Source organism: Coregonus lavaretus, assembly GCF_964263955.1.
Source record: "Coregonus lavaretus genome assembly, chromosome: 3".
Lineage (NCBI taxonomy): Eukaryota > Metazoa > Chordata > Actinopteri > Salmoniformes > Salmonidae > Coregonus > Coregonus lavaretus.
Window position 1 is genome coordinate 683,769 of NC_139990.1, and position 12,776 is coordinate 696,544.

At 48.1% G+C, this 12,776-nt stretch overlaps 1 protein-coding gene across 1 annotated transcript; it reads right to left on the reverse strand.

Annotated features, from left to right (window-relative positions):
• Nucleotides 1-10,055: 10,055 nt before the first annotated feature.
• Nucleotides 10,056-11,045, reverse strand: LOC311109851 (cyclin-dependent kinase 5 activator 1-like; the record flags this gene model as incomplete). Its single annotated transcript, XM_084152856.1, has 1 exon — nt 10,056-11,045. The coding sequence occupies one exon, from the start codon at nt 11,043-11,045 to the stop codon at nt 10,056-10,058; it is 990 nt and encodes a 329-aa protein (XP_084008982.1).
• Between the last annotated feature and the right edge of the window lie 1,731 nt (nt 11,046-12,776).

The window sequence follows — 12,776 nt, forward strand, 5'->3', positions numbered from 1 at the left end:
AATGTCATATTATGTGCAAATAGTTAAAGCACAAATTGGAAAAGAAATAAACATAAATATGGCTTGTATTTACAATGTTGTTTGTTCTTCACTGGTTGCCCTTTTCTTGTGTTAAAAGGTTCAGTCACAGTGGTCAGGTATTCTGCCACTGTGCACTCTCTGTTTAGGACCAAATAGCATTCCAGTTTGCGCTGTTTCTTTGTTAATTCTTTCCAATGTGTCAAGTAATTATCTTTTAGTTTTCTCATGATTTGGTTGGGTCTTATTGTATTGCTGCCCTGGGGCTCTGTTTGTGTTCTCTCTCTCTCTCTCTCTCTCTCTCTCTCTCTCTCTCTCTCTCTCTCTCTCTCTCTTCTCTCTCTCTCTCTCTCTCACACACACACATTCTGCAAATTAGGGTTAAGTGCCTTGCTCAAGGGCACATCGACTTATTTTTCACCTTGTCAGCTCGGTTATTTGAAGCAGCGACCTTTCAGTTACTGGCCCAATGCGCTAACCGCTAGGCTACCTGCCGCCCACAGACATGCTCCAATAGAGAGCACAGATCAGCCCCCTCACTGAAACCCAAAGGGCCATCTGCACCATCATGGTTATTGTGTGTGACCATGCATTAAGCTGTTTGATGTTTTCCCTGGGTCTACTGTTGATCAGGCCGGTGCTGGGCCCAGACAGGCAGAGTATATCATGTTGGTCAGGCCGGTGCTGGGCCCAGACAGGCAGAGTATATCATGTTGGCCAGGCCGGTGCTGGGTCCAGACAGGTAGAGTATATCATGTTGGTCAGGCCGGTGCTGGGCCCAGACAGGCAGAGTATATCATGTTGGCCAGGCCGGTGCTGGGCCCAGACAGGCAGAGTATATCATGTTGGCTGGTGCTGGGCCCAGACAGGCAGAGTATATCATGTTGGCCGGTGCTGGGCCCAGACAGGCAGAGTATATCATGTTGGCCGGTGCTGGGCCCAGACAGGCAGAGTATATCATGTTGGCCAGGCCAGTGCTGGGCCCAGACAGGCAGAGTATATCATGTTGGCCGGTGCTGGGCCCAGACAGGCAGAGTATATCATGTTGGCCGGTGCTGGACCCAGACAGGCAGAGTATATCATGTTGGCCAGGCCGGTGCTGGGCCCAGACAGGTAGAGTATATCATGTTGGCCAGGCCGGTGCTGGGCCCAGACAGGTAGAGTATATCATGTTGGCCAGGCCGGTGCTGGGCCCAGACAGGCAGAGTATATCATGTTGGCCGGTGCTGGGCCCAGACAGGCAGAGTATATCATGTTGGCCAGGCCGGTGCTGGGCCCAGACAGGCAGAGTATATCATGTTGGCCGGTGCTGGGCCCAGACAGGCAGAGTATATCATGTTGGCCGGTGCTGGGCCCAGACAGGCAGAGTATATCATGTTGGCCGGTGCTGGGCCTGGGCCCAGACAGGCAGAGTATATCATGTTGGCCGGTGCTGGGCCCAAACAGGCAGAGTATATCATGTTGGCCGGTGCTGGGCCTGGGCCCAGACAGGCAGAGTATATCATGTTGGCCGGTGCTGGGCCTGGGCCCAGACAGGCAGAGTATATCATGTTGGCCGGTGCTGGGCCTGGGCCCAGACAGGCAGAGTATATCATGTTGGCCGGTGCTGGGCCCAGACAGGCAGAGTATATCATGTTGGCCGGTGCTGGGCCCAGACAGGCAGAGTATATCATGTTGGCCGGTGCTGGGCCCAGACAGGCAGAGTATATCATGTTGGCCGGTGCTGGGCCCAGACAGGCAGAGTATATCATGTTGGCCGGTGCTGGGCCCAGACAGGCAGAGTATATCATGTTGGCCGGTGCTGGCCCCAGACAGGCAGAGTATATCATGTTGGCCGGGCCGGTGCTGGGCCCAGACAGGCAGAGTATATCATGTTGGCCGGTGCTGGGCCCAGACAGGCAGAGTATATCATGTTGGCCGGTGCTGGGCCCAGACAGGCAGAGTATATCATGTTGGCCGGTGCTGGGCCCAGACAGGCAGAGTATATCATGTTGGCCGGTGCTGGGCCCAGACAGGCAGAGTATATCATGTTGGCCGGTGCTGGGCCCAGACAGGCAGAGTATATCATGTTGGCCGGTGCTGGGCCCAGACAGGCAGAGTATATCATGTTGGCCGGTGCTGGGCCCAGACAGGCAGAGTATATCATGTTGGCCGGTGCTGGGCCCAGACAGGCAGAGTATATCATGTTGGCCTGTGCTGGGCCCAGACAGGCAGAGTATATCATGTTGGCCGGTGCTGGGCCCAGACAGGCAGAGTATATCATGTTGGCCAGGCCAGTGCTGGGCCCAGACAGGCAGAGTATATCATGTTGGCCAGGCCAGTGCTGGGCCCAGACAGGCAGAGTATATAATGTTGGCCAGGCCGGTGCTGGGTCCAGACAGGCAGAGTATATCAAGGGAACTGGGAGAATATGGTGGTGTGTGAGTCAGAGAGAGGGGATACAGTATAAAGCTCTTAAGCCATCTAAAAATAATGTTACCATCACAGGATAGGTATATCACCTCAATACTTTATTAAATAATCATCATCATCATCATCGTAATGAAAGGAAACATAAAACTGCATTCTAACACATGAAAAACAAACAAGTCCCATAGTTTTCCCTAACAGTATTAGACATACATGAGGTGGCTTTACAAAAGTCACTCAGGGCTCAATTCATTTTAATTTCTTCCAATGCCATTGTCAGTGCCAGCGGCAGGTAACCATGGAAACCTGGGGTAAGGGTATGGGTGGCATCAACAGTGAGAGACTGAAGGACACAGGTCTGTGAGAGGCTTGGCAACAGGTGAGTCTCTAACTCAACACACTAATCATTCAGACAGTCTTTTGTTTAGGTTTTGTTCTAAGACTATTTTCCTTTCACAGAGTATCAAACAGAAGTATAATGTAGCCTTGGAAACAATCTGAGACGTCGATAAGTTGCAGTGCTGCTGGTTAAGACGAGGGTGAGGACCGGAGGTGCTTGTTTGGAGCCGCCTGCCTGTGACTATCTGTGCCCCGATTCATCATATGTTGTTGCATTGATGAGGCTTCACCATTGATCCCGTAAAAATGTATGCGCACATGACTGTAAGTCGCTTTGGATAAAAGCGTCTGCTAAATGGCATATTATTATTATTATTATCCCATTGATGAGGCTTCACCACTGACCCCATTGATGAGGCTTCACCACTGACCCCATTGATGAGGCTTCACCACTGACCCCATTGATGAGGCTTCACCATTGATCCCATTGATGAGGCTTCACCACTGACCCCATTGATGAGGCTTCACCATTGATCCCATTGATGAGGCTTCACCATTGATTCATAATTTGATATACACACAGTAGCCTTTACAAAATGGCAGTGCTTTTGTCTCTGTGATGTTGCCGTGAGAAGATTTACCCGCCCCTGCTTCACAAGAATCCTCAGAGGAAGTGAGACAGGCACAAATGTGAGACAATTCCTTCCTATAGAAGGCTAGGGATGAATCCCAAATGGCACCCTATTCCCTATAGGGCTCTGGTCAAAAGTAGTGCACTATAAAGGGAATAGGGTGCCATTTGTGACGCATGCCCAGCCTCTCAGACTCATCATCCTCCCTCCTGACCCACCTTACCATCAAAATGACACCAATTATACCACAACGTTTAATCACATCTACCATGTTGAGACGGTGTGGTGTAAAAATAACTGTGTCAGACTTCTAGTCGTGCACTAAGACATAGCGGCGGTGGAAACGTGTGACAAAAACTATGTCATCATTGGTCGTGTGATTTCACATGCTTCAGGATGTTAAAGACAAAAGGTTCATCATAACAAAACCAGAGTACTGTAGATTCTCTGTCATTCAGTAATATAACATCCACAACCATAATAATACTTTAAAAAGTTGCAGTTATAATTATAACAGTCATCATGACATTAATTACAAACTAATACTGTTTGACATCAGATCTTCTCCCACGACTAGGGATGAACTGATTTAAGTTAAGGAAATAAAATGCACATAGAAAAACACATTAACGTTGTGTAGAATAAGCTAATCAAAACAAAAAAAGTGGATCTGATTGAATAGAGGCCCCTAGTCTATCTGGCTGGCATGCACACCACCACAGGTAGCTAGACATGACCTGTGTTTTGTTTTGTTTTTCCTGTCGTCGGTTCATTTGGTCACACAGCAACATATTTACACCGTACAATTTTCTACTTCCTTTTAAACGGGATAGTTCAAACCAATATGTAATTTGAACTACACCTTTAAATCTGCACTTAGACAGACTGTTATAGGTGTGCCATTGAAATTCTACTTCAACATACTGTAGCAGCGAAACACACTGAGATAACAAGTTCACCACAACTCACAGAGCAACGGTGATTTAGACCTACGCCTCATATGCCCCAAAAACCAAAGCTCACATTAGGCCAAACTAAGGTCTGCCCCAGCTGAAATATTCTGGAAGGTACAATAGTCTTCACTTGAATTCCATTCCCATCCATGTAATTCATAGAATAGACGTAGGGTCCAAGTCTCCTGTTTTATTCCTGGTTGAGGCTCCAATATTCAGTCCATTTGTAGTGAAGGAGAATCCCTTGACCAATGGGGTGGCTAGAAATATCCAGTCGGCCAATCAGTAGCTTCATCCAACAGTTAAACCGAGTTCCAGGGTTCTCCTGAGGTATTTGATTGGACAGATAGTCACAGTTCCTGTTGGGAGTAGTATGATATGATTGGTTGGAAACAGAGTGAAAGGTCCCCGTTTAGGCATAAGATTGGATGAACAGTGATATGATCCAGCTCAAGGTTTTGTTTGGGTTGGTGGAGGTAAATGAGATAAGGGGTAATCTTCTTAAGGTGAGGGTGGACAGGGTCAAGGTGGATGTCACATTATAATGACATGATAACAGAATTAAACTGAAGCGTCTACAGGGCCTCTGTGTCTCTCTCTATATCTCCATGAACTACTGCCATTCAGTGAGTTTGTGGTTGTCATGGACAACAGGGTAGTCCCATAGCTGTAACCTGTATGGGCCTGATTGGGATGTGGCTCTAAGGTCGTACATACTCATGAAACATCATTTTACGATTTCCCTGAAAGACGCAATAATATTACATGAGGAGTACATGACTTAACTAGAAGGCTCCTGGTGGAAGCAAAACTCTCCCAATACTATGACCCACATGTAATCCCTTTCACCCCAACAGACAGTAAAGAATACAACCTAATCCCTATCACCCCTACAGACAGTATAGAATACAACCTAATCCCTATCACCCCTACAGACAGTATAGAATACAACCTAATCCCTATCACCCCTACAGACAGTAAAGAATACAACCTAATCCCTATCACCCCTACAGACAGTATATAATACAACCTAATCCCTATCACCCCTACAGACAGTATATAATACAACCTAATCCCTATCACCCCTACAGACAGTAAAGAATACAACCTAATCCCTATCACCCCAACAGACAGTATATAATACAACCTAATCCCTATCCCCTCTACAGACAGTATATTATACAACCTAATCCCTATCACCCCTACAGACAGTATAGAATACAACCTAATCCCTATCACCCCTACAGACAGTATAGAATACAACCTAATCCCTATCACCTCTACAGACAGTATATAATACAACCTAATCCCTATCCCCTCTACAGACAGTATATAATACAACCTAATCCCTATCCCCTCTACAGACAGTATATAATACAACCTAATCCCTATCACCCCTACAGACAGTATAGAATACAACTTAATCCCTATCCCCTCTACAGACAGTATATAATACAACCTAATCCCTATCCCCTCTACAGACAGTATATAATACAACCTAATCCCTATCCCCTCTACAGACAGTATATTATACAACACAGCACCATAGAAAGAGGCCATAGAACAACATCACTAAGGCTCTGTGTGTCTGGCCAACAAACACCACCATTCTATCTGCTCCTGTCTTCAAAATGGGGTTGAAAATCCAATCAAATGGAAACAGCCAGGAAACAACAGTTGAGTGTGTGGAAAGAAAGGGATAAGGGAGAGGAGGAGGAGAGAGGAGGAGGGGGTGAGAGGGGGGAGGTGAGAGGAGGAGGCGGTGAGAGGGGGGAGGTGAGAGGAGGAGGGAGGAGGGAGGAGAGAGGAGGAGGGGGTGAGAGGGTGGAGGAGAGACCCGTCTGGGCAGGAGAGGAGCATCTCTGACCCTGAAACATGTTCTCTAGGCCACCTACCACCCGTCTGGGCAGGAGAGGAGCATCTCTGACCCTGAAACATGTTCTCTAGGCCACCTACCACCCGTCTGGGCAGGAGAGGAGCATCTCTGACCCTGAAACATGTTCTCTAGGCCACCTACCACCCGTCTGGGCAGGAGAGGAGCATCTCTGACCCTGAAACATGTTCTCTAGGCCACCTACCACCCGTCTGGGCAGGAGAGGAGCATCTCTGACCCTGAAACATGTTCTCTAGGCCACCTACCACCCGTCTGGGCAGGAGAGGAGCATCTCTGACCCTGAAACATGTTCTCTAGGCCACCTACCACCCGTCTGGGCAGGAGAGGAGCATCGCTGACCCTGAAACATGTTCTCTAGGCCACCTACCACCCGTCTGAGCAGGAGAGGAGCATCGCTGACCCTGAAACATGTTCTCTAGGCCACCTAACACCCGTCTGGGCAGGAGAGGAGCATCTCTGACCCTGAAACATGTTCTCTAGGCCACCTACCACCCGTCTGGGCAGGAGAGGAGCATCTCTGACCCTGAAACATGTTCTCTAGGCCACCTACCACCCGTCTGGGCAGGAGAGGAGCATCTCTGACCCTGAAACATGTTCTCTAGGCCACCTACCACCCGTCTGGGCAGGAGAGGAGCATCTCTGACCCTGAAACATGTTCTCTAGGCCACCTACCACCCGTCTGGGCAGGAGAGAAGCATCTCTGACCCTGAAACATGTTCTCTAGGCCTAGGACAGCAGCTCAGTCACCTTGGTTCTATTAACTGACAGCAACCCATAGCACTCTCAGCCAGGATCAGAGTGAAGAGACAGAGAGGTTGTTTTGCAACCAGATCTAACAGCATCTGTCTGAGTAAGACGCTTGCCCTGTCACGAGAGGACAGCAGGTGTAACTCTCCCTTTACGTTCGTATTGTAGGGCCTAAATGGCACCCTACTCCCTACATAGTGCACTACTTTTGACCAGCGCCCTACTGGTCCAATGAACCCTATGGGCCATTTGGGACGCCTCCCCATGTCTAGGTGTTTTTCTACATTCTACACACCAGACTGTCTTTCATGCTGTAGCGGTTGTTTTGCTCATTAGCAGTCTAACAGTCTGTCATTGGCCAGTAGGTAATGAGTGGGTCCAAACGTCCTTATACAGATTGGTGGGGAACCTTAGGCTCCTCATCCAGACATTAACAGATTAGTGGGGAACCTTAGGCTCCTCATCCAGACATTAACAGATTGGTGGGGAACCTTAGGCTCCTCATCCAGACATGGGACCCTCATAGGTCTTGGTGCTCGGTGGATGATGAGGGGGATCTGTCTTTTTAAACCCTCTAAAAACGTTTTTCTTACAGGCTGCTATTATGACTGCGGTGGTAGATGACGTCTGAAGGTTGATGTAATGTAGGGTCTTGACCCAATGAAGGGGATTTTAACATTTTAACATTCAAATTCTCTTTTGTCTGTTACTTTTACTTTGTTCATATATATATTTTTTTTTTAAACATTTTTTTTTGGGAAACCAAGATAAATAGATGTGTATGTGCACAGCTTGTAGACAGAGAAAACACAACCCTCTGGCCTCTGGTCTGGTCCTGACAGACACACACTAACACATTGGCACACGACCTAGATTAAAAATGTGTGAACCAGAAAGGCTTCATGTTGTAAAGAGCTAAACAACAAGGCAGTGGTTGTGTCCCTAATGGGACTCTATTCCCTATGTAGTGCACTACTACCCTATGGGCCCTGGTCAAAAGTAGTGCACTATAAACGTTATAGGGTGCCCTTTGAGTCCCTAGAAGCTGCTTCATGGCAGCCGAGGACTTGTGTGTGTGTGTGTGTGTGTGTGTGTGTGTCTGTGTGTGTGTGTGTAGTTAAAGCCTAGGCCAGCCAGTTACTGAACATCTAGGTACAGATGTGTCTAGAACAGAGGTGGATGGAGGGGGTGGGGCTGTATTGTAGAATAGAGGGGGACAGAGGTGGATGGAGGGGGTGGGGCTGTATTGTAGAATAGAGGGGGACAGAGGTGGATGGAGGGGGTGGGGCTGTATTGTAGAATAGAGGGGGACAGAGGTGGATGGAGGGGGTGGGGCTGTATTGTAGAATAGAGGGGGACAGAGGTGGATGGAGGGGGTGGGGCTGTACTGTAGAATAGAGGGGGACAGAGGTGGATGGAGGGGGTGGGGCTGTACAGTAGAATAGAGGGGGACAGAGGTGGATGGAGGGGGTGGGGCTGTACAGTAGACTAGAGGGGGATGGAGGGGGTGGGGCTGGAGGAAAAAGGGAGGCGAGGAGGAGGAGAGGAGGAGGAGGAGGGTGGTGCCAGAGTAAGAAGGGAGGCGCGAAGGAGGAGAGGAGGAGGAGGGTGGTGCCAGAGTAAGAAGGGAGGCGCGAAGGAGGAGAGGAGGAGGAGAGGTAATCTCGTTAATGCCACAGCAGCAGTGGGCAGGTGCCCTGGTGACAGGCACAGCCGGGGAACAAAAGACTGACGGGGTAAACAGCTGATGACCCTCACTCGCTACCCACTGCACAACACACACACACACACACACACACACACACACACACACACACACACACACACACACACACACACACACACACACACACACACACACACACACACACACACACACAAAATAAGGGCGTACTTTGCCTCCACCAGGAGACCCCTTACATGAAATGATAGCTGGAGAGTTAGAGACAAACGGCCCTGCACCCTACAGGCGTTCCAAATCACACCCTATTCCAAATGACACCCTATTCCTATGGGACCCTGGTCAAAAGTAGTGCACTATTTAGGAAATAGTTGGATCTGTTGAGTTCTATCAAACTCATCTATTTATAAGTAATTATGTCCATGATCTTTTAGGTAACAATGAAATGCCATTCCCTTGGGTTGTTAGTGACCCAACCAATCACTTTTTATAACCTCTGACCTGACTCTGCATGTTGTTGTGACGGTAAATGCATTTTCTTCCAGATCTGACACTAACAACTGACCCATGTAAACAGATGTAGCGATCACATTCAGATAGGGAGTATTGGCTGTGGTAGAGGGTGGAGAGGGGAGGGGGGAGAGAGGGAGGAGAGGGAGGGTGGAGAGGGGGTAGAGGAGGGGGGAGGATTTCAGTTTATTTTCCCCCAGCTCACCGAGACTCAAGAGGTGAGAGTGGGGTCACCAAGGACAGGTAGGCTAAAAAGTAATTCAAGTAAAATCAGGTGTCTTCCGTAACACAGAAGGGCTTGTGTTGAAAACACAACATAAAGGCCCCAACCCTATTGATGACACATGCCAATTTCTGATCGTGTCTTAGGGGGCAACAGTTTCCCCCCTGTTGTAATATGGATGGCTCATAGTTGGATAAAACAGGGTCTAGGGACATACCATAACACCCTCCAAATCAACTCTGGACCTCAAAGCCCCCTCTAATGAGGGACTGGTTTAGACCTGGGACACCAGGTGGGTGCAATTTTAATGATCAGGTAGAACAGAAAGCCAGCAGGCTCCGGACCTCGTAGGGTCAGCGTTGAATACCACTGCCGTAAGATAATGGGGGGGGGGGCATGACAAGCAGCTGATGGAATGATCCAACCGTGTCAGTGACCATACAGACCACAGTCATAATAGGCCAGTAGGTTCCTTCCCCCTTGTGTTACATGCTTGGATGTAGGGGACACATGGGGATGGGGATTGGGGGGGTTGTTTGGCAGGGGGGGTGGGGGGGGGGGGGGATTAGGGGGGTTGTTTGGCAGAGAGGGGGGGGGGGTGGACATGGAGATGGGGATTGGGGGGGGTTGTACCCCTCTACCCCTCCTCTCACCGGTCCAGTATGCAGCTGTAGTCCTGTGGGCCGCAGCCCCCCTCACTCTTCAGCTCGGCAAACACCTGGGTGAAGAAGTGGGGATCGGCGTTGATGCGCAGCATCTTGGCGCTGGTGGTGTCGATGATGGCAAGGCATCGGTCCCAGAACGCCTCTTTGCCAGCCTCCACCAGGAAAGGCTTCAGTGGGTAGGAGATCTCGTTGCCCATGTAGGAGTAGGAAAGGTAGAGGCAGGTGAGCAGCGTGGCCTGAAGCTCGTGCTCCGACGCCACCAGGTCCCCATCCACCACATTTCGACACAGCATGTAGACAAACACTACGTTGGCCGGCGTCACGAAGGCCTGGTCCTGCCAGCCCTGGAGGAGTAGAGAGTGGTCCACCGCCCGCAGCCACAGCACCGGGTCTGCCGGGGAGAGGTGCTTCAGCCGATAGCAGCGGCCACACAGGAACTCACCCAGACAGCGGAGGAGTTCACTAGTGGACGCCTGGATGATGACGCGCTTGGGGGACGAAGCGCCCATTCCTTGATGGGGCACCTTCTTGACGGAGGGTAGCTGCTGGGGTTTAATACCCATCTCATAGCTACAGTGCCCCTGGCCGAAGCCTATCCCCAGGCCTTGTCCTGCTGGCCTGTTGTAGCTGGAGAGGTTGGCACAGGATAGAGATTTCTTGACATTCTCCTGGTTGAGATGCAACATCGGGTCCTTCTGGTAGATGTTGTTGTTGTTGTTGAGGGGGTCTCCGAGCAACCCCGGGCCCCCAGAACATTTCTTAGAGCTCCCTCGTTTCTTGGTGGTGGCAACCAGGCGTTTCCAGGTGAGCGCCGGGAGGAAGATTGACTGGCCCCGTTTCAGGCCACCGGTGTGATCTTTCTGAGTGTTGAGCGATCGGCTGCTCAGGCTCGGGTAGTGGTTGAGGGAACCGGGCCGCGTGTCGTAGTAGCTGTTCTTCCTGGATGCAGGGGACAGTGATAATACTGCGCCCATGGTGAGTCAGTGATGTATTATACTGGCTTTGTGGGGTCGGATTTGGACAGGGTTGAGATGGAGGCACAGTTCTCTCCTGTTTAACGCTTTAAGTTTAGTTGAATTTAGAGACTTAAACGTTTTTCCAGTTGATGCTGACACTATTCAAATGCCCATGATGACACTGCCACTATCTGCAACACAAGAACAGGAAACGTATGATGTTGAGAATTAAAAAGCAAATAGCCTACTTAAACTTTGAAAATAATACATTTGTGTTTTTCTCTCTCAAACATTTACATTTGCTAATGCCCTGTCAAGCAGCGCTGTGCACCCGTGTCCCACCAGGTTGCTATTCGCACAAGCACATCAATACATACAGTGCCTTCAGAAAGTATTCATACCCGTTTACTTATTCCACATTTTGTTGTGTTACAGCCTGAATTCAAAATGGATTAAATCAATTGTTTGTCTCACCAATCTACACACAATACCCCATAATGACAAAGTGAAAACATGTTTTTACACATTTTTGCTAATTTATTGAAAATGTACTTACACTCCTGAGTACTCACACCCCTGAGTCAAAACATGTTAGAATCACTTTTGGCAGCGATTACAGGTGTGAGTATTTCTGGGTAAGTCTCTAAGAGCTTTGCACACCTGGATTGTACAATATTTGCACATTATTATTTTTAAAATTCTTCATTCTCTGTCAAGTTGGTTGTGGCTCATTGCTAGACAGCCATTTTCAAGTCTTGCCATAGAAGCCGATTTAAGTCAAAACTGTAACTAGGCCACTCCAGTGTATATTTGGCCTTGTGTTTTAGGTTATTGTCCTGCTGAAAGGTGAATTTGTCTCCCGGTGTCTGAACCAGATGTTCCTCTAAGATTTTGCCTGTGCTTAGCTCTATTCCATTTCTTCTTATCATAAAGAACTCCCTAGTCCTTGCCGATGACAAGCATACCCATAACATGATGCAGCCACCACCATGCTTGAAAATATGAAGAGTTGTACTCAATGATGTGTTGTGTTAGATTTGTACCAAATATAACGCTTTGTATTCAGGACATAAAGTTAATTTCTTTGCACATTTTTTGCAGTTTTACTTTAGTGCCTTATTGCAAACAGGATGCATGTTTTGGAATATTTTGTATTCTGTACAGGCTTCCTTCGTTTCACTCTGTCAATTAGGTTAGTATTGTGGAGTAACTACAACGCTGTTGATCCATCCTCAGTTTTCTCCTATTACAGCCATTAAACTCTAACTGTTTTAAAGTGGAACCAGCAGCATCTTAACTACTTTGCAGATATGAAACAAACAGACAATCATAATATCAGTCAAAAAATATCAAATTCCCAGTTTATGCTAGAAAATCAACTTTATAAGCAGTTTTAAAAATAGATTATATTTGACTCAAAATTCCATGTTGGTAGAATAGATGGATGCAGTTCAATGCATGATTAATATCATTCACAAATACATTTCTTGGTAGTCCCAAAAATATTGCTATCAGGTTGTAAATCACAACTGGCCTGGTACATTGTTTGCTGCCTCCATCCATTCGGGATGCACTATTTCAGTTTCAATGACTCAATATGTTGGACAAAAACAGACTAATGTAACTAAGGCTGGGAATGTCAATACAATCAAACTAGCAAGGGCAATGACCACAAGTCAGTCATAACGTGGCTAATAGGCTAGCGTACCTATTTATGTAGCTATTTATTTAGCAAGCTAAAAACACGGA